Here is a 27,865-nt window from a genome sequence, read left to right as displayed (position 1 = left end):
GCACTACTCCTACACAGCAGTTCCTCCTAAAAGCGCAAAAGTACGCGCTACCGTCCATCCACACCATATTAATGTTCTCGACTCGAGGCCAGAGGTCTACAGCACAGATTTGCTTGCTGAGAATTATGATAGCATTTTCTTTTGTTAAGAGCCAGTCACTCACAGCAAATGAGGATGGAACCCAAATCTCAGTACTCTGAGTACTGTCAAATGGCCTCATCTGTTCCTGTCTGTCAGGGCCCACGGGGGGGGGGGGGGGAGGGGCGATGCAGCGCAGGGGACAGGCGTGAGTTATGGGTCCAATTTCACACGTTTTCACCTCGTCTGGCTAAAAGCACAGGAAGGCCTGGAAGGCACTGCTTTTTTTTTCTCCCCTTTTCGCTCCCTCGATCTCAGTGGCGACTCATGAAGCGGACACCAGTTCAGACAAGCTTCCCCTCGCGCTCCGCAGTCTGACAGATGGGCCCTTCGGGGGGGGGGGGCGAGTGTCCCTGCCTCGCTGCCCCCCCCAACGCCCGGACGAACTGGAGAGCTTCTTATCTCCCGTTCATGATTGACGGACAAGCCTTTGCTTACTAGCGTTTGGATTTTCTTCTCAGGCGGTTTCTCACAGGCAGTTGCAACAGATCCTGCTACGAGGAGCACATCTCGTTGGGATGTCAAGCGGGCCTGCAGGGGAGATAGCCCTGAGGTGTAATTAAGAGGCGTGGGTCTGCACAGCATCAGTGTCAGGGACACATGGCGGGCTTGCTGGGATTAGGCGGATGTCTAAGCAATGTACACACACACACGCACACACACACACGCACACACACGCACAGGGAGGTCCTTTTGCTTTGCTAAAGCCTAGTGCTAGTTTCACACGTCATTAGCACCATGTGAATGCTGCAGCTAAAGTGACAGGGAAAAAAAGTAAAACACTATAGTCTTGAGTATAGCCCAGTTCAAAAAGCTAACACACACACACGCACGGACATTCTCGCTGAACAAAGTGTTAATGAGGAGACACAGGGCCTGGCCTCAGGCAGAAATGGAGAGCTTTCTGAGGGTGAGTGGTGTGTGGTGTGTGTGTAGTGGGGGAGGTGGGGGTTACTTACCGGCAGGTCATTTTCTGGCTCCAGCCCAGCGACTTCTCCATTCTCCCCAGGTTTAGCCTAACAGATGAGATCAGCAGGCTACCGTTCACGCCAGCGGTTGCGTGATTGATTCAAACAGACGTGAAACCACACGCACACCCACAGGCCCGCCAAACAACACACAGCCTACATGCCGGTGCGGGCTTTTTCACTAATTCTTTAAACATTAAAACATAATTTTGGCTGTTTTTCCTCCTCCTTCTCACACCAGGACATCCATCATTTTAATCAACGGTGTCTGTTTTTGTTTGTGCTTCACCGTGGTCTCTTCCTTCAGGAGCAGGAAAGTTATTTCACGGACTCTTATTTTCTTTTCATATTCCACTTTACCTGGAATTAATTTTCTCAAAGTTAAACGTGCCAAATTTGTCACTCTAAAAACAGAGCATACCAATTTTCTGTTATTACTACTGCACCTGTGCCGAGGCAAGTGGTAGTCGTTCCCTGAATGAACAACAAATCTTTGATGACACTGTGTGATAGCATCAACCCTGGCTAGCGCATCCACCTTTAAACACGGGATGCCGAGTGTGTGCTAACAGAAATGATATTCCCAGACTGTTTACCTGCCACTCAGAGTACTGAAATATCTCAGACATAGCCAACATTTCGGAGAATTACATATTCTTAACATTTTTTGACTGATGGTGTCGAATCAGACGTCTGGACTGCCCGGCTGTCCACCAGTAGCCTGCTACATTTCCAGCATGCCTCTGTTGATCTCCAAACCTACTAGCAGGCCGGTGTCAGAATGTGTGCGGGCAAAGGCCTGTTGCTATGGCGTCCAAGAATAACAGGCGGTTATTGTGTAATCTCTGACCTGTGTGTCAGTCATGCGGTGGAGACAGAGCTGGAAGCTGAAAGGCTCTCTCTGAGGGGGGTGTAATTACAAAACTCCCTGAAATAAGGGACTCAAATAAGTCCACTGTGTCTGACTTATAAACCACACTTCATTCATGTGTAACAGGGCCTTTCTTAGGCGTATTGGTTTCTATGAGAGAAAATTAAAATTATGCGCAAATCTAAAAATATTACAAAAAGATTTTAAAATAGTTTCTAGGTTATGAAACGCTTTCTATCAAATAACTGGATAAAGCAAAAGACAGAGAATTGTCTTAATTTAATCTCATATGGATTAACATGAACTTTTTCTCAACACATCTTCAATTTAACCAGAATTTACCGCTTGTGCATTTGTTTGTGTCCTTGTTTTATTTTTCAAGACCTCAAGATGCTTTTATTTTGTGACTGGCAGGCCGTAACTTTACTGAATATCCGATTGAGTGTTGTCCTAGAGTGTATGATTCTTTATGGGGAGGGGGGTACCAGGGGTCGGTTTACTGCTAAGGTGATCCTTTGCTGCTTTACGTTTGGCCAGCCAAGCCGAGCCCCCTGTGATGGGCTGCTGCTCCGTCTGAAAGGCCCAGCTGAAGTGTCGCTGGGGTCCAGCGGTCAGCAGGCGTACCCCCCCACCCCCTTCAGAAGGCTCTCTCTCCAGCGTCGGCCTTCTTTGAAGTCGTCCCCTCTGAGCCTCCCTCATTGTGGAGGTGGCCTCCATTTGTCCCACCTCACCCCCCTCTCCTCCCTGTCCCCCCCCCCCCCCCCCCCCCCCTCACAGAATGAACACCCATAAATCAGAGGGAGAAAGAGTTTCTGTGTGGGGCTCTCTATGTCACTTTTTCTTCAGGTCTGCCAGGCAAGGGATGCATAGAAAAGAGTAAGAAGAAAAGTTTTTTTCCCCCTGAGATAGAGGGGTAAAAAAAAAAAAAAAGAAGCCACCCCTTTCAAGAAAACAACCCCACAAGCCCCCCGGTGAGCGCGGGAGGCTGTTTTCACCATCCGGTTTTGCTTAGAACATCAGTTTTTCCTGATCTCTTCATATATGTGTGTGTGTGTGTGTGTGCCACCATAACCCTGCCTGCAGTTTATATTCAGTAGCTCAGTGACGCATCTCATCCCTTTCTAGCACTGCTGTACACAAACCCATATATGATCAATTATTCATCTCTGCAGTAATGGTATTTGTGTTTACCATATAAAGAGTAATTTCCCCCAAAACAGTTTTCAGGGCCTCAGACTGGTGTGCCTGTCTGCTGTCTCTCTCCCCTCTCCCCCCTTGATTTGATTCTGTGCCCACCTGCACCGGCCCTCTGGCTCGCTCGCTCGCTCGGCTGGCTTAAACCTCTCTATCAGCGGGCCCGGGAGCTCCTCCTGCACGCCATTAGAGTCAGATTAAAGGCCTGGCCTTTGTTGACACAGCAGCGCGGTACATGGCTGAGCTGGTGCACACAATGAGCTCCCATTTCTTTTGTGACGGGGTGGAGAAGAATGGGGACCCCTTGACATGGGCAACCTGAACCCACAATGCCCCACTTCACCTAGCTTAGCAGGGGCAAGGTGGAGGGGGAATGTGTGTGGAGGGGGGATGTGTGTGTGGGGGGGGGGGGGGGGGGAGAGTGGGTTGAAGGAGTGGGTTGGGGAAGGAGGGGGGGGGGTTGCGAGAAGGCAGCCAGACATTTTTTGCACTCATGTGAGGAGGAGAGTGGCTCTGCTTCTGTGGAGTTCTAATGCATTGAGTTCTAATGCCCTGAGTTCTAATGCCCTGAGTCGTAATGCCCTGAGTCGTAATTCCCCGAGTTGTAATGCCCTGAGTTGTAATGCCCTGAGTTGTAATGCTCCGAGTCGTAATGCTCCGAGTTGTAATGGCCTGAGTTCTACTGGCCTGAGTTGCTCAGACGATGACTTGAAAAGATGAATGTGACACAGAGAAGCACAAGCCAGTGCTGTGGACCTGGTGTTGATCTGCTTTTTCATGGGGTGAAATTGCATGTCAAGGGTTGCTTTGACAGAGCAAATGGCGTCTAACAAACCCACATGTTGAACCGCTGTCGACCCTCATAGATTGATGATATGTTCAAGTCACAGTCTGTGTGTGCATTTATTTGTGTATGAGTATATACTATATGCGTGTGTGTGTGTGTGAGAGAGAGAGAGAGAAAGAGTGTTTACATGTAAATGAAGTCAGCTGTTTTGTTAAATATTGCACCATTGTATGGCTTCATTCACATATAGTATCCTTTTACACACAAGTGCTTATGTTTCAAGAAGGGAAGGGGGGTGGAGGTGGTTAGACGGCTGTTGGATGGTGCTGCCCTTCCGTTCTGTGGGGTTTTGTGAGTGTGTGTGTGTGTGTGTGTGTGAGTGAGAGAGAGAGAGAGTGTGTCTGTGTGTATGTGTGTGTGGGTGTGTGTGGGTGAGAGAGAGAGAAGAGTGTGTGTCTGTGTGTGTGTGTGTCTCTCTCTGTGTGTGTGTGAATGTGTGTGTCTCTGTGTGTGTGTGTGTGTGTCTGATTGACACCTCTGGGGTCCGCAGGCGCTCTGGGAGACTGAAAGGAGAACTGTTTATATTGCAGGTCACTTCCTGGGCAACAACACGGTGATTGATGTGCTCCGGAGTCAAGGCTACGAAGTGGAGCACACTCCTGCGGGGCAGCCCCTTAACAGGTAATAATAACCATCACCATCATCATCATCATCATCACCAGCACCACCTCCACCTTCAGCCCTACCACAACCCCCATCCTCCATCACCCTCCCTCCCCACCTCCCCCCTGTCTCCCATCCCCTCCACCATCTGACTTGCCCTCTGGACCTAGTTTCAGGGGGGGGGGGGGGCTTCACCACTGACCTGTCTGCCACAGGTGGCTCCGTATCGAACAGCAGCTGCTTTCTCTGTTTATCTCTTTCCAATCAGCAGCTACACGTGTTTTCATGAGAAAAACCACGGCGACTCCTCATAGATCGCATTTACAGATAACCTCAGTACCTCAGTGCCTCAGTACCTGTACTCTGTGCAATGACAATAAAGTTGAATCTAATCTAATCTAATCTAATAACCCCCGCAAGCAGCTGTGTGGAAATGGAAGCTCTTGATTTCAAAGGGCTGGCGGCAGATTTACTGTCAGAAAGGGGCATGCAGTGCAAAAGAGACACACACACACACACAGAGAGAGACACAGACACACTGACACACACACTCTCTCTCTCTCTCACACACACACACTGTAAGAAAGGGGCATGCAGTGCGAAAGAGACACACACATACACAGTCACACACTCTCTCTCTCTCACACACACACACACACTGTCAGAAAGGGGCATGCAGTGCGAAAGAGACATGTTCTGAACAAGACATTCCCCTTATGAACTGTGGGAAATGGAGCTGAGTTCAGAGGGAAAGTTCTGGAACAGTCTCTGCGGTGACTGTTGGGTTTTTGGCCTCTGTCATGAAGCCCGTGTCCCTGACTAATCCCTGTGTGGAGCACTGTTTGTCCCGGGGTGAAAAACAACCTCGGACCACAAAGCCACTAAAGAGGCCGCCTCGCTGCCTCTCAGGCTGTGTGGGATTTTCAGGTTTACCCTCGCTTTCAAGAGTCGATTAAACTTTACTGCCATGAAACCATCCAGGCTGCAGGACGCGCAGGCTACCAGCCGGCGGAGGCAGCGCGACTCCACCTTTATCCTGACAAATTTCCACCAGAGAAAGGGACTGGATATCGTTCTCCTGCAGATTTGTAACTTATTATGATTTCTTCTCAAAACCTGGCTCTGTAAAATTGGCGGGGCCATATTTTATCACTTAAATTGGTGTAAGGTTACATGCGCCGCTGCATTTCATGGTGCTTCCCGCACCCCCAGGCCCTGCGTGGCATTTATTTATTTTTGTCTCTCTGTTTCGCCGACTGGATTTCAAATGGAAATCATTTTCCAAGTAAGCGCACTCCTAAGTTTGTGTAATTTCACCCGCAGACCAAAAACAGATGTTCCTGTTCTGGTCGGACTGTTGTGAAAAATGTGTTGTCTGCAAAGTAATCGAAAAATTTCACTTATAAATCAACCCTTCTCTTTAGCTCCGATATTGAAGCCCCGCTGCGCAAAAAATCGAATCCTCCCCAGCCCACGGTGTCAGTCATAGGGCCCGCGCTAATCGCCCTTGATGCATTCCAAATAGACGTGAGGTCACAATTGGACATTTACAGCTGAAAAGGACTGTAATCCACTTAATCGTATAATTGGTCCTGTTTTAAACTTGAGATGGTTAGCCGTTTTTTTCGAGTAAAAATAAACAAGTGTGACATGCGTTATTTGCACAGTGAGGTCAGCGCGTCAGCCCCAGTGTTGACTCCGTCACATACGTCCTCCTGCCTTTGTCTGCCCCGCCATCTAAACTCAACATTACTGCGCGGATGGAAATCAGCAATTTCTCGTTCCTCCCCCTCTTTCTTCCTTTCTTCCTTTCTTTCTTTCTTTCTTTCTTTCTTTCAAGCTGTCTTTTTTTCTGGTATAACTGCATCCTGATCTCCCTCCTTTCTGCGGTCCCATGTAAGAGTCGGGGCCGCTTGCACTCTTTTGTTTCTCGGTATGAGAATGCCTCCTTGTGGGCAGTGGAACCACAGCCGAAGAAAACGGCCCCGGCCCCGGCCCCTGCACCGCTGACACAAAAAAGCCCCCCAAAACCCACATAATCAGCTGCAGAGTGTCCCGTGGGGTCGCGCTGCTTAGAAAGGACCCTTTATGCGCCTCAGCTGCCACTCATGTGCCGGCTCCTCGGCTCGGACCAGCACTCTGATTGGCTCCTTTCTCCGTTGTAACTAAGTGAAGAAACGGTTTAGAATGCTACGTGCCCCCAGCGAGGTGTGTGGAGCACCGCTGTAAATTATGCCAGCGATTGTGTACCCACCCAATTCTGAGGCCTAAGTAGGCTCAGCAAGAGCTGGATGAAAAAAACGATTGAGCAACAAGGAAAAGTTGTGAGTTATGTGTCATAAATGCCCTCATAGTTATGAACAGCCCTCATAAGCCAGGCTGTGTGTGGGTCCCTTTACTGATTGCTGTAGAAAATGCCTTTCATGGCTTGTCTATGGCACAAGAATGGAGTGGCTTGTGGTAATCTCCTTGCCTTGATTTAATAGAGAGCTTGTGTTTATGGGTCTCGTCACATACCATGGTAAGGCTTACAGCTCTTGTGAAGCAGTCAAGCAGTCCTCTCTCCTTGATTCGCATTGTCAGCAGTTAGCCTAAATAAACCCCTCCTCAGATAAGGTCCAGACATGCCGGACATGTCGACTTGCTCTAAGACACACTGCCCCATAAAGAGGTGAGAGCCTGGCTCTTAATGGTTTTTAATTAGATGTCGGCTCCTCTGCTCTAAGAGAGTGACCACGGATCCTGTTCCGTGCCTAAGAAGTCCAAGCCAGTCCGTCCGCCCCTCTGTCATCGGGTCTTTTTCCCATCCGTCCGTCCGTCTGTCATCGCCTCTTTTTCCCATGGTTGTCCTCCGTGGGTGGCTATCTCTCCCTCCAGATCTCCCACGTTCCTCTCTCCTCTTTTCTTTCACTGTGCTTCCGTCACGCCAGGTCACGCCTGGTCACGTCTCTGTGAGTTCCTATTGTACACTCTCAGCCACCAACAGGCCGACACACATCAGAGACCAGAGATGACGGGGAGAGATGGTGGGGAGATATATCGCAGCCGACCCTGGAAAAACAATCCCTCTCTTATCAAGTGGTGATCTAAGAAATGCTTCCAAGAAGCCAGGGAGGGAGTTGCTCTTCCCACACACTCACACAACGTGCACACACACACACACACACACACTCAAATACATGCACTCACACACACACACACACACACACTAGATATAGATGAGATGCCAGATTGGAGGAGACATTAGAAGTCTAGCATCCGGAAAGTTCCGTTGTAAATATGCGCAACAAGTCGATGGGGGTTTGGCTTACCGCTTTTATTTGTGCCAGTGCAGCTGTAATGAATTCCTGCAATGTTTGAGACACCATTTGAAGCCACATGTATGTGCGCCAATAAAGAAAAATATCAGGATGGCCAAAGTAATACGCTCATCAGAAGCAGATGCTCCCCTTTTATCTCTGTGTGGCCAGGATTAGTGCCGAACTTCCCCAGACCACTTCCACCAGAAATGTGGAGGCCGCAGACATCAACCTCCTTAATGTTCCTGTTAGAGAAAATAACATTAAAACAGATGGGAGTGTTTGCGCAAATTGTCCTGCCTCTCTCCTTTACAAAATTTGCTTCTGGCAGCTCAGCAAAAATTTTCAAGGGCATTCTTGTGTTGTTATTTTTTTATCTGTTGTCATGTCTGTTTTTGTGGGGAAATAGCTGGACAGCATCAAGGACAGCATCTTTTTCTCATCACTAAGTCATAATTTCCCCGGCAGTTTTGTCCATGTGTCCCTCCTAATAGCCTTTTAACAGTGTAACACGTAACAAAGGTATCAGTGGGTTTTCCGAAGTTCCTCTCTGACAGGATATTGGCCTGTGAAGGCCCGTTTCTAGGGTTAGTCTCTCTTTCCCATCTCAACATGAACAGAACTTCAAATAGACCCGTCCTCTTCCCAACCCTGTAGTTAAATGTGATAACTCTGAATCCTGTCTGAACTCTGAAACTTTGCCCTTTTTTCATAAATTACTCTTCCGTCTCTATCCCCACCCCACCCCACCCCCTCCCCCTCCCCTCCCCTCTCCACAAACACAATCCAACAGAAGAGGCTCCAAGTCGGAGGGTCAGGATCTGGACCAGCTAGACTCCTCTCCCCTTGAGCCCTTTCTGCACGAGTCCCAGGATCAGCACCCCCTGGAGGACGAGGACGGGATGCCGCACATGCTGCTGCCTGACAGCCTGGAGCTGCTGGAGAAGGTGGAGCGCAAGCTAAAGAAAAGGCGCCGCAAGCAGAAGAAGCAGCGACACCGGCAGTTCAATGACCTGTGGGTCCGCATCGAGGAGAGGTGAGCGCTCAGGTTTTTAAGGGATTTTAAGGGAATAGCAACATGTCGGTAGGCTCAGGGATGGAGGACATATTAGCACATCAAAGAAGGAGCAGGAGGGAGGAATTTATTTAAGAGCCCCTTAATACACGTTAAAATGATGTCATGGTTTAAGGCAATATAAAATAAACATTATATATATTTATATATATTGTATAAACATATGTATATTTTAAAGAATTTGAACACTTCCAGTTGCATTCTGGATTTTAAGGGATTTTTTAAAGGGAATGTGATATTGATATGTCTATAGGTTCAGGGATGAGGGAGGATTTTGTTAGGATACATCAACCAGATGAAGGAGAGAGTAAGAGGGGTTTCCAAATTAAGAGCTCCTTAGTACACATTAGGATAAGGATAAACATTGCATAGTTTCAGTTTATATAAAATGAAAATAGAGAGAACTCGGCTATACATTCTTTTAGAATTTAAAGAAAAACAATTTGGCTTGGAAAGCTATATGGAAATGTTCAGATTTAGTCTACTGGTCCATTGTTAAAATGATGAGGGTGTTAAGTTTGTCTCACAAAGCTACAGATATTCTTGTGGAAAACATTTTCGATGAGGAACTCCACACAATGGCCCACATGAGTGTGCAGTGTCCAAACTTTCTCTGCAAGTTTTCTTCTAAACGTTGCACGAATATGATTTATTGTGTTGTACCGAATTTTATGGCACACAAAAATGTGATTTACGAGGGTTATTATTTTTTCCTTCTCGGTGTGTTCACTGTCGTTCGTCTCCAAAAGTTGTTCAGGTTATGTGGTTTACGATGGATTTAGTGTTGTGCACAAGCAGCCAAAGTCAAACTTGGGGAGTTAATAACTCCTCAATTATGACCATAAACACACCCAATAATTTGCTGTAATAAACCTTCAACGAGAGGTTGAGTGGCAGAGCCAGACGGTGTGGTGTATTTGGGGATCAGATTGACCAGCAGCCCATTGTGAGTAATGCTGTGTGCAGGTGTGTGTGTGTGTGTGTGTGTATTTGAGTGATAGGCTGCTTTGTGTGAGCTTGTTTTTTTTACTTCAGGTGTGTGTACGTATGGATGTAATGCTGTTGTGTGTGGCATCTCAGATGTCAGTGTTGGAGACGACACAGGGAGAAGAGAGTAGGAATTGGGAGCTGCTCTCTCTCTCTCTCTCTCTCTCTGACGGAGGTGATACTTCCTCCCTGTCCCCCCAGGGAGGGTCACAGTAGCCCATCATATCGCATCACATCCGGCCCCCCGGCTCCCGGGCCTCCCACTGCGGGAGCTGCCCGGGCGGCTCCATCAGCAGATCCAATGTGAGCGATCCGAGAGAGCACACACACACACACACACACACACACTCATCCCTGTGAGCGATCTGAGAGAGCACACACACACTCAGCCCTGTGAGCGATCTGAGTGCACACACACACACACACACACACACACTCATCCCTGTGAGCGATCTGAGAGAGCACACACACACTCAGCCCTGTGAGCGATCTGAGTGCACACACACACACACACACACACACACACACACACACACACACACACACTCAGCCCTGTGAGCGATCTGAGAGCACACACACACACACACACACACACACACCACATACACTCTCAGCCCTGTGAGCGATCTGAGAGCACACACACACACACACACACACACACACACACACACTCAGCCCTGTGGGAAGGTGATCTGTCCCACCTCGGCTCCATGTCGTCTTCTTTCCTTAACGTGCGTGGCTGGACTACGAGCTCCATACGCCCCTGCCTGCAGCAAACATTTTTAAAATAAATCTCCCCTATCACACACGCACACACCTTTTTCCTCCATCTTGCTAGTCTCAGCGTGGGAACAGCAGCAGTGTGTCCGTGGGCCTGTGAGCTGTGACTGACATGCAGCTACACACACTCACACACACCACCATCTCTGAAAGCTTGGGTCCTACCATACAATTATGTCAGGATGAAAAGTATATGTGGACTTTAGATACACATACTTATGTTTACGATGACGACACTTCAGGAAGAGAAAAATAATCCTTTATATCTAATATTGTTGTTTCCATAACAACAATTTTTATTCAAGTAGAATATGGCATGGATTATAGTTGGAAACAAATCACCCAACATCTGTTGTGTTGATTTAAAAATATAAACACACCTATACACCTCACATATTATGGGCTCTCAAAAAAATACATTTGAATTTTTCTCAAATAAACTCCCAGTTTAACTGTACTTAGACTAGGTTAAATTACCCTGAAAGAGAAAACAAACAGTACTAAATATAAACTCTATTTATTTTTGCCACCAGTAAAGACCAGCCTGCCTCATTCCATAATACACAGATACCTCCTGTACCTCGGAATTTGCTATGGGGGCCTACAGTCCTTTAGCCATATATTACACATAAAGAAAAGTGTTTACCACATGCATAGACACACACACAGGTCCAAGCTCACTGGTTCCTCTCCACCTCCTCTCTGTCTCTCTCCCTCTCGCTCTCTGACCAGGGATGCCGAGGGAAATCACTCAAATTCATTTCTCCATATTTTTTGTTTTGAGGCCGAGTGGTCATCCTGCTCGTGCACAGCCAGATGGAGCCATAAAAGCAGCCGCAGCTCGCAGAAAGAGAAGGGAGACACAGAGAGAGAGAGAGAGAGAGATAGAGAGAGACGCAGGCAGTGTAGGAGAGAGAGAGAGGAGTGGAAACTGGACGGAGAACACGGACCCATCTGTTTCCAGCCGCTGCTGACACAGATGTAGGATGTGAATGTCATTTACAATTTGAAGGCACTGAAACAGTTTATTCCACTTTCATCTGTGTTTCTTTTCCTTTTTTCCCAGCCCTCCGTCCTACCAAAAGCTGCAAACTTAGTCTAGCCTTGACTTCTGCCAGATAGGGCCCCGTTTCCAACTATGTTTTTCTTTTTTTCTTTACTCCCATGGAAAATAAACCAGTTTATTGTGGGTGGATATTTAATAAACCAAAAAGCCTCAAACGGTCTATGAGCTTGACAAGATTAAGAAATATGATTGCAAACAGTGGCGCTTGAAACGACTGAAGGTCCAATTACTGCTGTCATGCTGGATATTCTAGCCGCCTTCGTCGTTGTCCTCCTCCTCCTCATTGTCATTAGGGGGGTATACGTGGTTTTTATTTTAATCCGCCCTTTGAAACGGACACGCGTTGCCTCAAATCTTCAGAAAACATACAGAAAGCCTCATCTAGGTTCCAGCGAGCACAGGCGGACTTTTCTTCGTTGCCTTTGATCCGTGGCCTCGTGCGAGGCGTCACCGGCGATTACAGCTGGTGACGGTGACTTCACTGGCACCAGACGCTCCGCGCAGGTTGAGGAAAAATAAACTCCCATATACCTTCAGAAGTTAACACATAAAAAATCCTCAGAGACATTTGGGAGGGTGGGTAAGAAAGAGAGAAAAAAAAATTAAAAATGAATGTTGGAATGTAATTTCTAAAATAAGCATAAAATACAGGGGTATGTCCAAAGGAACGGCTGCCAGGGCCAATCAATGCAAAGTAAATATTATTAACTGCTAGCATATGGCACTGATGAAAATGAACGTTTGTATTTCTGCCTGATTAAATATGCGAGTTCATTTAGGGCGCAGGTCCTCGGCAGCTGTGAGCCACCCAGTTGCTCCTGGAAGACTTTACTCCATATATGGACTCTCTTTTTCTCTCTCCTGTGTACTGACAGCAGCCCAGATACGGCAAATTGTACTGCAAAAAGTAGAAGTTGAAGCCCAAGAGTCCATCAGAGCAAGCGCCGATCTACTTAAGAGTTTGACGAGGTGCTGTTTTATCCGCATGGACAGGGGTAATATAGTGGGTGGCGGAGTTGGTGGTCCGAGAATTAAGAACCTGTCGGGGCTTTTTTTCTCCTTTCCTTGTTTCGTTCATTCTTGGTTGAGTTTTTTTGTTTTGTTTTGGCTGGCTGCGGCTCAGCCCTGGCCATGCCTGATGGAGAGCGCACCACAGATCTAAAACGAGCCGCCGCGGTGATTTAATGCTGCCGCTCAGCAGGACAGTCTGCGGGGACAGAGGCCTACTCAATCCTGTACCCCCTCCAGCCAACACCCCCCCCCCCCCCCCCCAGAGTCTCCGCGTTATTATTTCCATTCTTCCTTCTCCCATTTTCTCGTTCTCCCTGGTCTTGTGTGTGTGCGTAATCACAGCCATCTCCATTTTTAATAGCTGTTTTGGGCTTTCTGCAAGGGTAGGACCTTCGCATTTGTAACGTCAAAACTGTGCATGCTGTACAAACCCATGAGAGTGTGGGGAGCGTAGACAGCAAATCAGATTAAATGTGATGACTTCCAGACATGTTAGCAAACAATCGATGTCAGGCTCCAAAACTGTGTGTGTGTGTTCGTTGTGTGTGTGTGTGTGTGTGTCTTCTCTAGAGAGAAAACATAAATAGATGCCCATGTCACAGCGTGGTGGTCAGAGCAGGGCCTCGTACTGAGTGACATGTCGAGGGGCCACGGCAGACCAGCGGAGCTCAGCAGCTGGGACTCAGCCAGCCTCCAGTGGTGAGCGTGGCGCTGGGTCTCTTAGCAGCGCACTCGGAGCGCTCCATGCTCACAGAGTTTGTGTGTTTATATGACAGACCATGTCTGTGTGTGTGTGTGTGTGTGTGTGTGTGTGCATGCATGTAAGTGTGGACACCCAACTATGTATGCGTGTGACTGTATGTGAGTGTGCATTTGTTAAGACCTGATGCACAGCAGTGCCTGTGTCCAGATAATGTGTTGGAGTGCTGCTGCACAGCTGTGAGTGTGCGTGTGTGTGTGTGTGTGTGCGTGTGCGAGTGTTTGTAGTTTGCTCATCAACAGCAGACCACACAGCGCTAGCAGGGCTTGTTATGAAGGATTATTCTGCTGGGTTATAAATAGAAGCAAATCTGAAGCAAACTCTGCAGTTTCTGAAAACCAGAGCAGCACGAGCAGCATGCTACATTATTAACCTCTGCCCCAGGCCTGTGTATGTCCCACACATGGTGTCCTCATGGGTTTACAAGCTCATCAAATACTGTACACACAAACACACACACACACACACTCAACCACATTCACACACACACACACACACAGACACACACACACTCAACCACACTCACTCCATTCCGTTTAGTGAACGTTGGCGAGCTTTGTTTTGATGTACCCCTCACGATTCCTTCCGTCAAATCAAATGGAATTGTGGATGTGACCAGGCGTTCCAGCTGCAGCGCCCTGTCTCTTGACTCACAGCAGCGGCGCTAACATGTGGCCTCCTTTATGTGTCTGTTTCAGCACAACGATGGAGCCGCCTCCCCCGCCACCCTTCGTCCGCATCATCAATGGTCACATCACGGTGCGACCGCACGAGTCCAAGGGACACGGCCGATCCCACCACACCAGGACGTTCTCAGGCGTCGCTCCGCTGCCCTCCCCGCTCCACGCCACCCTGTGCCTGTGGGCACTGGTGGCACAGACTCTCCTGCTCCTCCACCTCTAGAATAGTGCCAGGGGCCAGCTGGTGCCCACCTATCAGGGCCAGCCTGTCTGCACACACAGGCAAATAAAAGCCCTACTCAGTGTGAGTAAGGGCAGAGGCTTGGCTCAGACTGAAGTAGGAAAACCCCAGAAGGTGGGGGGGGGTTGCACTACAGGAGTGAGGTACAGATGTGTTCTCCGTGCATTATTTATTCTTCTCTTGTCGAAGAATCGTTCATTGTATTGCATAAAACTGTGGGGCGCGTGTATATATATATATATATCTATGTATCATAGATGTAATTTAGAAATATTGAAGAAAAAAAAAAACACATGAAAATGATTGTATGGAATGTTTTTCTTTGTCTTTTTTTATATAAATAAGAGTCCTTATATTTTTGTGACTAAAAATCAGGTACTAACCATCATCATGAAATGTTCAGCACCCTTTTCTCTTAAATACAGGAAATCTTCTCACAGGAAATAACTATGATCCTATCGAGGAGTCCTCTTGGTGTGTTTGTTCAGAGAATTTTGATTGTATGTATGACATAGAGCTTATTCATCTAATTTATTTAACTATATAGTTTTTAGGTTATGGAAAATATGTTTATTTTGACAGTTCCTCATGTTCTATCATCAAATCCTTCCAAATGAACTCTACAGAATGAAACTGTATAGCACACTAACCATTTTCACTCTAATTCCGACATTTACAGTCTGTGACATGAGGAAACTGTAATATTTTTGTTATACTGCTAAACAATAAAATATTTATCTAGTGAAAACTCGTTCAATGTTTGCATTGAATTGAAATAACTGGTACGCTGGGGTAAACGTTTAAAGCACTTGTAGATTTAGCCACTGGCCATTAGAAACTGGTGTGGAATATGAGGTTAAATCCTGTATACGTCATGCAGAGCAATTTGTTAACAGTGAACCTTATGTGGCGCACTACGTCGTAGATCGGTGAAGAATTAAATTAGCTAACATACCCACTATGACATAATCTCTTTGTAATGGTTCAATTGTGTTAAACAAGCCATGAAAATTACACAGTTTATGAAACATTCCATGTTGACCCAACACAGATCATAAAGTCCAGAGGAGCTGGGTTTAGCCCGGCACAGTTTTAACATATTACATTGTTTTGACAGGAACGAACCAACTGGCAAAGCATTACATAGGAAAATGGTGTTATTACAGTTCATTTAATGACCTGCTGAAATAATAGCAGAAAATGATGTGTGTGTGGTGATGTGCCATCTCCAGGCAATGTGGGCTGTCGCGCATGAATCAAAAGACTTGACCAGTCTCCTCACTAGCCTCTTATCCTCGCTCACAACCCCAAAAGTGTAGTGCGGGGGCAAACTGCAAAGTGTGCCAGAGCTACGAAAACATTGGTGACAGAATCCACAAGTCTGCTTACATGTACTATAGCACTACTGTTGCTTCTTTTACTCCTTCCTAATTTCACAAACGCCTGGAACTTGTAGAATAGGGTCTCTTTTCAGTGGCATGAAGTTCCAGTGAAAAGCATGGGTCATATAAAAAGCCACAGATCCTGCTGGATCACGCAGATGTTTTACTGTTTAGTAAACAAGGCCCGGGATCCCCGCAGCTCTGGGAATCACTTGATGTATAGCAGCAAGGACACAAGGACAGATTTACAGCTTCAGACAAATGTTAAATATGGACCGTTTAAACACGTTGTTTTGTCCATCATTCACCAGCTTTTACAGCAGATTTTATGTTTGCAGTGGATGCGCTTTATAAACAGGCTACGTGTGGCACTCTGTCGAGTGTGAAGGACCCTCACTGACACTGTTGGACGGGTTCACTTTCCACACACTGGGTTGGCAGTGGAACACCATATGGGTTGCAATCCTCCCACCCCTGAATGGCAATTCTACATGGTTCACTAAGTGAGATATTGCCCCCCCCCCCTACACACACACACACATTCAAAAGTTACCCTTAAGCCATCCCTATAGTCAGCGATGCAGAGACCTCCAAACCTGGCCGTCGTGCTTCATAATGTTTTATGGGAACATTTCAATAATTTGCCGCTGAGGGCCAAGGCGGGATTCATCTGGGTTAAGCAGTTCACTGCCGCGCCGGTACTGGAATGGTGGAGGCAGACCACCGACACGTCTGCAATGTTGTGTTTGTCTGGTTGCTGCCCTACAGCAACCATGGCATGCTTACATGACCTTCTTCGAACACAGACCCACCAAAGGATTGCATGGATGTATCCCGCCAGCCATAAACACCACGAGCCAAATTTACGAACAGTGCTTTTCCCTTGAATGCGTCTAACTTGGCTAATCGCATGACGATCAAATTAATCACCAAATTACGAGGGGTGTTTATTGAGGCGTTTAAATGTTAGTCACCTGTGATTAAATGACAATGAACAAGTTTAGACGTCCATGGGGGCTTGTTTAGCGGGTGTCTAATGCAGTTGTCTTGGCAGTTGATGCATGGATGTAATGTGAGTATGCTCAAGAGTCGTCGTTGCTGACAGGGATTCAGAATATTCATCTACAGGAGCAATCTGCTCAAAGAGTTCAGTGATACAAATTCCGTAATGTGATATATGATTAAAAAAAAAATAAAAAAAGGTGCTGGCCTCTGGACCTTATAAAACTGATAAAATCATAAAAATTTTAATTTTAAAAGATTTATTTTCTCTGTTTCTTTTCAGACATGTTGGGCACGTCTCTATTCTCAAAAGGTCTCTATTCTCTAACATACAGGTCTGGCTCACCCAACAGGAGGACATGCAGCAGGTGATTCATTTGGAAACACTTGATCATCATGCGGTTAGCCAAGTTAGACGTGGATCTGTTCAACGGGTGATGATCACTGTTTATAAATTGCACTGCTCATCACTGTTTAGCTGTGCGCATACAAGCTATGTTTAAGCTTAGTATTTAAGGCTTAGATGTTGACCAGAAAAAGGCAGGCTAAACATCTCTTTATGTGGCCTCTGGGTGTTTTTGCTGGGGCCAAGGGTGTGTTAAAAATGACAAGAACAAAGTACAATTTATGACAATTTTGTGCCATTGCGGTCTGCTGTTTAATGTGCGGACATTTTTCTGTCTACTGGTGCCGTCTTTAGATCAGTGGAATGGAGAGATAAAGGACGCCATAAACTTTTCTTGGAGGGCTTTTGGGGGCAGAAAGTGTTCGGCCAGAGGAGCACAAAAGCTCATGGGTTATATGTGAAGCCGTGACCCTGGCCTAGTCCCAGCCCAACGGAGGGATTTAAAGCAGTCTGCCGAGGTGCGGTTAGCTGGAATACCGTGAGACCTCACAGGCTCAAGTTCCGATGGAAACCGGAGAGAAGCGTGCCATGGGTGCGGTGAAGGTCACGAAGACCAGACCAGTGTAGTGTTTTTGCAATGGAGATCTCATGTTGAGATACTCCACTCAAAAAAAACTGAAACGTACCAAGTCATTATTTTGATTTGTGCTTAGCAATGCCACGCTATAAGTGTGTGGTGCACTTCACAGGCACTGTGAAGACCAACGGCTTTGCACGACAGCCTGGCTGCTGGCTTTATCTGTCATCACACGGTAAACGGTCTGGCAGCCGGCACAAGAGTCAACAAACTGTACTGCGCCGCGCTGTCCCTGACAGGGAGAAAAAGTCAAGAAAGGGTTGGAGGGCATGTTCATTCATTATGGGGGAAAAAATACTGAAGAAACTCAAAGCGTTTTTTTTTTTTTATATATATATATATATATATAGAAAAAGCAATAAACAAAAAACACAGAGACGTCTCAATTGCAGCTGTAAAGATTTATGGCGGGGCATTACCAGATTTGAGAGCCCCAAACTGGTGATTTATCGCTGATTTTACTATATGTTTACTGCCCACCAAAACACAGGGACAATGCGTGATTAGCCTGTGATGATGCTTTTATTGCCTGTTTGCCATCACCATCCACTCCTTTTAAATAACGTGTCAAAGAGACCGAGTACATTTGTGAGTATTTATTGTTTTTGCAACTGTGGCCCGGTCTTTAAGAATGCGTTTCTTGACCACCACCCCCACCCCCCGCCACATAATAGCCATACACGGACTTCAGACGCCACGTCCATCAAACTGTCCACAGCTTCAAGACGCCCTCTGTTGTGTATACTTTATAGAACATAAAGCACAGCAAATATGATCCCTATTTCCACTTAGCTGTGAAAATGTCACATTACTGGTGTTGTGAGAGGCATGGGTATTTTCTAATGTCTGCTTTAAGGATGGCAACGTTTTGGCTCAGCTGGTAAAAAAAAAAGCCTATCCTCCCAATGCTGAATAGTATTGAGTGGTGAGTACTTTGAAGGGGGAGAGATTTACTGAGGGCCGTGCTCTCCAGCTCTGCCGGGAAACACGCACAGAGAGCTCTCCCCGCTCTCTGTCTCGGAAGTTTTCTGAATCACCGGAGCAGCCCAAAGCACTGGTCAGTGCCAACAGTAACTGCTCACGGCATCTGCAGGGAGTGCTCCAACAGTTGAAAGCATGTGACTAAACTCTTCCTCAGAGGAAGTCGTCACGCATGTAAATCAGTCATCCTACAACATATTTCCACCTCTGAACTGTGCCCGTTGTGTTTCATCGCAAAGATGGCCGTAATCGCGTAGAGCCAACATGAGGCAGCGCAAACACGCCACGCCCGCGCCTGCACCTCCAGTGCCAATATGGAGGGAAATGAAAATACAATGAGGTGCTGAGTTTGAACTGTAGCGTGAAGATCTTAAATTAGGTTTGAACGGGACTGATGTCCTTCCTTGGAGGGTGTGTGTCTGTGTGTGAGTGATGGCACATACTGTAAGTTTGGTTCCACTCATCTTCCATAGAGCTATGTTCTCAGGCAAACATTGAACAAATAGAACAATGTGATTAAAAAAATTGCAATTAAATTAAATCAAATTATTATTACGGAATTAAAGTTGGTAAAACTACGGCTTTCCATTGTTGTTGTTTAACTTCTATAGTCATCATGATTATCAGATGAGTTTGAAAACAAAATAAAAACTGATTCAGTGATATATTGCTGGCAAAGTTCTCTCTGAAATGTAATGACAGCAGGGTGATGTAATAAGTTTAAGTTATTTCACATCTCTGGTGCATATTTACCTAAACACAACAAAGTCTATTTAACAATGCTGGAACACTGAAAAAATACACCCTTAAATTATTACACAATTGTGTATCAAGCCAGCCATGGAAACATTTCACATACTTGGCCCTTACAAACTATTTGTTGAAAAACTGCATGAAATATCTTGTATGACTTGTTCTTTCTTTTAACAGTGTTGACATCTGAGCAGACACAAAATATATGACTTTGGTAAATGGAACTCTTGTTAACGGTCTGTGTCGGATCAAATATTATGTGCAACATCGAGTTCATTTTCTGTTTCCATTTAGAATGAATCTGCCATCTGTTCTCATCCTCTAACCAAAGTCTGCAGTGTGCCATTACTCTGCCATGGACAGGGATGTATTCGATAAGCGTTCTTGTGTATGAGCTGGCAGTTTATTGTTTCCAGATTGTGGAAAAATCAGTAATGAGGACCATTAAATAAAAGATCATAAATGCTAAAATTACATCTGTAATGCTCTGAAAACCCAACACATCAAAATGAATATGGTCAAACGTAACTTAATTTTGTAAAATGTCTACATATAATTTGAGAAAAGCCCTCATGACATCATGTTGCCCTTTTAATCGTCTCGTTGCCAGATTGTTTCCTTTACCTCGGGACTTATTTTTTAAATCTCCTCTAACTGTCCCCGCTCTGACTTGTTATGAGTTTTGGCCATTACACGGCGGTGTTTTCATTTGTTTTCCTCCTCCGCGGCCCAAATTGAAAACACCGCTTGATGCGCTGCACTCTTCAGATCCCTGCGCTTACCTTTGGTGCAAAGACCTTCCTCTGGCCTTTGTCCAGGTCTGCCCTGGCCATGGGAGCATGCGGTGGGTAATGTCTTTCACCTGTAGCAACAGCTGCTTCTGTCCAACCTGCTCTTCAAAGGCCACATGAAGGGAAGGCCGACGGCTCGCAAAAAAAGCGGCGGATGAAGAGAAGGAGGAGGAGGTCCGCACAGGCCAATGGAACACACCTGCATCAGCGCTCCATTTAACGTCAAAGGAAGGATCATCAGAGAATATGCATGATTTGTGGCCAAGGGCGTCTGCTCCAGGTCAAGGATAACTTGTTCTAATCCTTTAAACTCTTCCCTGAGCGCTAATACATTTCTGCGGAGCAGCAGTGAGCATCTCGGAGCCTAATTGGGTGTCATCCATGGGTCACCAACGCATTCCTTGTGTTTCTGGCATCGAGCCCTCAGTGCCGTGTCCATTTAAGGTGTGAGACGAGTGTGTTTCTGTTTGAAAAGTGGTTGTTAACATTTTTATCGTAGCGTTCGAATACAACATATATGAATCACGGAGCTGCAGAAGTGTCTTTTTTTTGCCTCATTAAATGTATTGACATTTAAATGACCCACAAACTGGTGAGATTGCAGCATTGCAATCCATCATGTACGAACGTTTCCTTTCACAAACATCTGATGTTTTGTGTGGTAAGGCCGACCATTCAGCATCAGAGGAAGGAAAAACAAAGCATCGGGGCTCTTGTTTTTCTCAATGTCAAGTCTGTTTAGTCAAGACCAGAATGCGTTATCTTTGTAGAGTTACTTGAAAGAATTCTTCGGCGTGGATCAAAAGGCGACCTGTTCCTTTTTAAAGGGACAGAACAAATATTTTTCTTTTTGTTCCGCCACTGCCCATAAATAATTCACGAGGTTTTGATTCGCACATGTGACTCATCATGTCCGTTTCATATGATAAGAACGCGGATGCAAAGGGCCCCCAGCCTCCAAAGTTGCACTCTGCATAGGAACAGTTTTTCTGAGTGTTTTCGGAGGAACAGAGACACTCTACCTCTCTCTCTCTATCCCAGCATGGGAAAACATATCAGCGCACTCCATACGTCCGAACTCTTTGCCCTTTATGTCTCCTATGCTCTCTCCTCTAATCTCATCGAAAAACAAACACAAGACTTGCCAGACAAGTTCTAGGACTGGATACATGTGTCCGTACTAAAATTTCAACAGCTGTCACACATTTTCCCCAAAAAATAAACAAATAAGAATCCATATGCACAATTTGTGCTGGCAGGACTAGTTTTAACATGAATGGGACTTGTTGCACTTGCCAGTGACCAAATGGATGAAATTGTGTTATTCATGCTCTGGATCCCATCAGGAATAATCAGGGGTCCAACAGAACCAGTGTCATTTTTTTCTGATTTATCCTCACGCCACCAGAGATCCCTCTGTCTCCATTCCTAGTGTGACACAGCCCTTCCGCCAGCGACTGTCTGGGACCCTCACCAGACACAGAGGATGACTGCGACCCGTCTCCCGGCACTCGGGAATGTGTTTCAGATTAAATCATAAGTGCACTGTCAGCTCGGGAGAGCGGCGGGAGAGGGCCTGATCTATGGAGAAAAGAAGTGTGGGACATGTAAGTCATTTACCACTGTTGACACGCTGCTGGCGCAGCGCGAAGGCCAAATCTGCAGGCCTAATGAGATGATAAGGGCCTTCCACTGCAAACATTCGAATGTCGGGGCCGGGTTTGTATGGCGAACGACCATGGACTGAAAGAAGAAATCCCTGAGAAAATAGCCCACATGGTCTTGGACGCCACATGCACCACACAGCTCCAGTCAAAACCATTTTATTTATCTATTCCTGTTTCGAACAGTCTCAGTTCCTCGCAGCGTTTTCTCAGCCTCAAACATGGCAAAGCACCAGGAGTCCAGCGGGTGCCCTGGCGATCGAGATTCATGTTTCCAACCTTGAGGACCAAGAACCAGGTTTTTTTCCCGAGAGGCAAAACATTTTCAAAGAAATGTCAACATCTCTTCTCTCTCCACCGCACCTTTGCCCCGGGCCCTCTCTTTCTCTCGCCGAAAACCACAGTACCATTTCCTCAACAACAGAGGAGGATGCACCCACTTAACCTTGTGTGTCGCTGCCTTCGCTTGATGTGGAAGCCCAGGACGAGTGCCCAACTGCTGACGAGGCTTTGCTTAGCCTGGTAGAACCAGCATGAGGTGGGAACCACTGGAGGGGTGAAACCGAGTCGGGGATGGAAGAGTTTGTCTTCGTTTTTTTCAAAGCAGTCCTGGGTGGAAGATAGTTGGGGTAGGCACTAGAGGAATGCGAGGTAGAGAGGACTACAGGCGTACTGGGTTACCATGAATATGAATGGGGGGGGAAGAAAAAAAAACCTGAAACAGTCAACCACCATGCTGGTTTGCTGTCATTATTGAGGCAACTCTTGCCAGATGAAATAAATAAGACACAAATATGTTCCTCGTGTTTCACTCAAGTCTCTTCATTTCTCTCCGTGCCCACATTGGAAGGCTCATTTCATGCTTGTTAAACCGTGCAAAACCTCATTACCGGGCCATTCCCATGGATTGATGAAGCTGTGCACTGAATTAAAGGCACGCGTGTGGAAGTGTTTTACAGGAGGATGCACTTACATACCAGACAACTTGGACATCCTTGAGCCAACCACATGAATAAAAGGCTTCCAGTAAAGATTTTGAGTAGGTAATGAATCAGCCAGTCCACAAATAACCAGTCATGAGGACCATGCTCCTCTTTGCCAGCCATGTCCCCTGTGGTGATGGAGCTTCTCTAAGCATAACATTGGCCGCGGCACATATCCGTATAATATGACGACTACAAAGAGCCAATCCCTGGATCAATAACTATATTACCACATAAAGACATTTTATTTGGTTTGAGTCAGACCCATTTGTCACTGGATCTGTTGAAACTTCTGACTAATCCATGGGTTATGGTTGACATCAAACAGTGGTTGTTCTGTCTGCCTAAGATGACAAATGAATGGTTCTTTGAATACATGAATTCATGTTTTGCAAATCAGAAGTAGGGTTGTAGCCATTCTCCATACTGTTGGAGGAATGCCCTGAAGCCACGTTTGCACATGGAGGAGAGCACAATAGAGTACAGAAGCAAAGGCTGACCAGGCGCAGCGCCGACAGACACACACAAATGTATGCAAAACTGATGGCCATGTAATGGATAAATGTTTAACAACTGTTAAGTTTTAGCAATATTCTTTTCAAAACCAAAGGCTGCAGCAAATAACAAGACATCAACAACTGGTTAATTTTGCATTCACTTTTGTGGTTGCAAGATCATACATTTCTGGAGGGACTGTCTATATAAAAGTGAGCATAAGTGTGGTCTATAAACACCAACATGTATCATATGGCTGTACTGAAAGTTGAATAAGCCTTTTTGTTTACTTCAGGGGGAAAATCGAAGTGTGAGTAATTGAAAGTGATATACAGCACTCTTCTGTGCTGTGGTCTCATTGTCAAAGGACTGCAGATGGGATTGAGTCTCTTAGCCTTGGTTCATTTTAAGCAGCAAGCGTAGAGGATTTTGCATTATTTTGTTTTGAGATTCTCTAATCACTTTGTCAGTTCTAGTTTGTCTATTTCTATTTCAGAGCAAAAAAGTACAACCTCTTTGGAAAACTTTAGGTACAAACCATAAGTCTCTTATCATACTAGCAAAATCTTAAGCACATTTATTTCTAGTGATTTGAAGTAATTAGCCTTTTGACAATTTGTTGGCTGTACAGCACTCACTCTACTAAAAGTACAGAGGTAAAATTAGCCAGACATGACCTCTCAAGACTAAAATGGAGAAGTGTGGAGAAGAAGTCTGTGAAATGCCTCTCTCCCAGCAGTCACTCTGTTGGACATCGAGGGACCTTTTCCTCAGCAACGTCTATAGATCAAAACTGAACAATTTCCACACAGCACACCTCTCCCTCTCCTAATGTACCGACTTGCACTCCAGCGAGACAGAATTAGGCCACAGACTCTCTCTCCCTTTCCGCTTAACCCCTCCTCATGGCTGAAAACTCTCATTGCAATTACCAGAGATGAATCCCTTTAGTGAAGCCTGCGTCCACCAAGGAAGAGCAAGTTGGTCTGGGGCCAAGCAAAATGTCTGAAACTGCAATCACATTACGTCTTTAGTCCCTGTCCTGCAAACATGCACACAGACAGCAGACATGTGCTGAGCACTACTGTAAATAAACTCTCTGCTCAGATGTTTATGGAGCAATGGAACTTCCATGCTGCAGCCTTGCATGCGGCCCATATGAAGTCCAACATGACCTCACTTCCTCCGAAGCTTCATGAAATCACTCGTGCGCCGCATTGTCTGATCCCCCCCTCTCTCCGTCGACTCGCTTCGGCTCGCTCTCTTTCTCCTCCGTGGAGGTACTCGTGATGTCTGTCCACTGAAGCTAAGGTGACTTTATTAATCAGGATTATTTCACCCACCACTCGGATGAGCCAAGAAAGAAAACTGCAGCTGTTCAAACAGCCTTTGATTTCACTGGATGCGGCTCAACACATGAGTCACTTCTGCTCCAAATGTCCAGATAATTCTCATGCATCACAGGTCAAAGTAGAACACTCTCTGTATTCCACACCTCTCTAACGGAGCCAGTTCTATACACATCAACAGAAGGCAAGTTTCACCGTATAGTTCCTTATATGAAAGATTCAGTGGACTCGTCTATTTGTTTGTTTTTTAATTAATGGAATGTTACAAAAAACTGTACACACAGAGTATGTTTTGCAGGATAAATCAGATGAATTTATGTTACTAATGAATTATAAATTATATATTTTTTATCGAAACTTCTGGGAAACTGCCGAGGCAACTGAACGAAAATCATTCCAGATCCAAAGTATGCCCCAGAAACATCTACGCTGGCAGGGCATGCCTCTGAGATCAGCCCAAAGTGTGCCCCAGAAACATCTACACAGACACGTCATGCCGGTCTAGTCACTCAGCTCTTACACACAAAAACCCAATCAAACCTGTCAAAGCGTGGAAGGCCTTTACTTATGCAGTGGCCTCCGCAAATGACAAACTGGTACAGGCACTGCAGAAATGTTCCCATGCTGGTGGAAGGCAACGGACTTGTCAAACACTCTCACTGCTCCCCAGGAAGGCCTTCCAGTCCCCCCCCCTACCCTTTAGCCCCCTGCCTTCTGTAAACAGCCTCAGCATGTGCCCTAGGCTCTAGAGTTGCACCTCTCACCTGCGTTTTATTACTGCTGTGCCAAAAATTATAAGGGAAGAGGAGGGCTGGCAGCAGACTGAAAGGGGGGATGGGGGGGGGGGGGGGCGAGCAGGGGCAGGGGAGGCTGGTGTCGGACGCAGTTGAGGCCCCTCGCCGCAGCCCAACCGTGCCCCTCACTAGCCCTGAAAACTCTCACACACCGCAGAATCAACCGGCGCTTTGTGCTGTCGTCGGCTGATGGCTGTTTGAAATCGAAAAAAGCCAGCCGTAAATGTGGCCGTTGTGAGGAGAGGGTTTCTGGACAGGGCGAAGACTGATGGGCTGGCTGGGTGGTGAAGTGGCAGGGCTGGTGTTTTGGCGGCCCTCGTTTGTCATGCGTGGCTTTGATATGTATGGGTTTCAGTGGCATGAACATTGATGGATATGAAATTGAGTTGATGTAATGGCACTTCAGTAAAACTGATGAAGGAAGGTGGCATTAAAATAGAAACCTTACAAAAGGCCTGGAGAAGTTAACAATTCTGATTCATATTTTGCCTTTACCACATGTGACGTGCCCTACCTTTTCTTCACATTAACATTTCTTTAAACTCGTCCCACTGATTTGTTCAAATGGATTTTTTTTTTTTATCAACACAGCATTTAGATGTTACAAACAAATCAACTGCATGTTAGTTTCAGGAAAACTATGCAAGTTTATAATTTGGCATTTATGCCCTCTTGTAATTTTTAACCAAATCATGAAGGAGCTTGAAGGCTTCTGGATAGAATAATCAGTTGTGCCACTTGTCTCACAACTATTCTTAATTATGAATATTCGTCTAAAGCTGTTTATGTCAGCGTTGACCAACTGAAGTTACATGTGCATCAAGTCAGTGCTGAATTATACTTGGTGATTTCCCTTTTGCCAAATGGCTGTACTAGATACAAAGACAACAAACACAATGAGCAAATGCAATGATATTTAACAGATGTTTGAGGCTATCCACGTTGGTTTAAGGTCTGTGACACTGCCCATTTAAATCACTCTACCTTAGATCTCGGCGACTGAAGTCAGGGTTAGCGGAGGCCTCCTCCCCGGATTCTAGCCCTCGCATGTCCTGCGCGCCCAGCAGTGTATGAGGAAACAGCGATCCACATGCCTAGTCTTTCTCTGCCTCGCCAGAAGTTCCGATCAGGCACACAAAAAAACTGAAATCCTGGGGAAAGATGTGCCAGTAATGGGAAACCCCATACAACTGTGTGAGACCTCTTTGAAGATGAGAAACAGATGAGTCAATAGTCTTTTTCAATTAAGGATTGCATTGAAAACATGTAAACCACACCACAACTCCGACCATTTTAGAGCAGACAGGCTGCACTTGAGCTAAGACCATAACAATAAAGCGAAACATTGCACAATAACCCACTAATTATCATAGAGGTTAAACAAAACACATATTCACTAGGAGTCTTTTCTTGAGATAAAACTCCATAGTAGGCTATTTATTTCCACTATAGCCTGGTACATTACATTGAGGCCAGCACATCTAGCTCTGTACAAAATTAGCTTCTCAGTCATTCACCACGTCCATTATCAAGTAGACAGAGATAGATTATAGATAAGCTTATCTAATTGATCCCGACGGAAATTTAGGGCGGTGAAGACTTAACTCCTCATATATATGCCAGTTCTATAGCTACACAATCCTTTGAAAACATGGATATCAGCACCACAAATGTCTGTCTTCATTATAGCCATCTGCCTTGGAGCACAAACTCGTCAGTTGCGGTCACGCGTTATTCACGTTCATCATAAGATGCCTGTCCTTACCTGGCACTCAGGCCAAGAGTTCATTGCCTCGTCGGATTGGGCTTCTATTGTGTTTAACGGCCCGAGAGCACACACGAAAGCAATAAATCCATCCGGAGGCGCGCGCCAGAGGCTGCATCCCTTCCCGCCCTGATTCAAAACACAGCTCTTGCCTGAGGGAAACGGTCGTAACAGAGACGCCGAACCTGCTTTGTGCATTAGTCCAACCAAAGACCATTAACTTTTAAACATTAATCATCTGTTGAGGTGATTCACGCCGTGAACATTTTCGAATGATTTCACAAAGAAGTCGAAGAACCAGTTGAAAGAAGAGATTAAACGTGTCTAGTGGACGTAATACCCTATTATCAGCCTTTTTGTACTGCCATGGCTTAAGCTACAATGTTCGACTGGCGCATTGCTC

The 27,865-nt window shown here is 46.0% G+C and overlaps 1 protein-coding gene and 1 long non-coding RNA gene across 4 annotated transcripts in view; one reads left to right on the top strand and one right to left on the bottom strand.

Moving 5' to 3' along the window:
* The window catches only part of trabd2a (TraB domain containing 2A), a 47,740-nt gene extending 38,665 nt beyond the window's left edge, over positions 1–9,075 (top strand). Inside the window, exons 5-6 of one of the 2 annotated variants that reach the window (XM_031578019.2) lie at positions 4,549–4,639; positions 8,717–9,075. In XM_031578019.2, coding sequence (XP_031433879.1) covers positions 4,549–4,639; positions 8,717–8,960 — 335 coding nt within the window. In that variant the 3' untranslated portion in view covers positions 8,961–9,075. Of the gene's footprint in view, positions 1–4,548; positions 4,640–8,713 lie in introns of both variants that reach the window. The other variant, XM_031578018.2, reaches the window with a different exon arrangement.
* On the bottom strand, positions 7,095–27,865 carry LOC116222904. 2 transcript variants are annotated; one of them, XR_004164825.1, is made up of 3 exons: positions 27,463–27,865; positions 26,682–26,848; positions 7,095–8,165 (listed from the first exon to the last, which is right to left on the bottom strand). It is a non-coding gene; the product is annotated as an uncharacterized LOC116222904 (long non-coding RNA). The 2 variants fall into 2 exon arrangements; XR_004164826.1 differs by lacking the exon at positions 7,095–8,165 and adding an exon at positions 12,103–12,359.

This window comes from Clupea harengus, chromosome 12 (assembly GCF_900700415.2).
Source record: "Clupea harengus chromosome 12, Ch_v2.0.2, whole genome shotgun sequence".
Taxonomy (NCBI): Eukaryota; Metazoa; Chordata; class Actinopteri; order Clupeiformes; family Clupeidae; genus Clupea; species Clupea harengus.
This window is presented reverse-complemented; position numbering and strand designations above follow the sequence as displayed.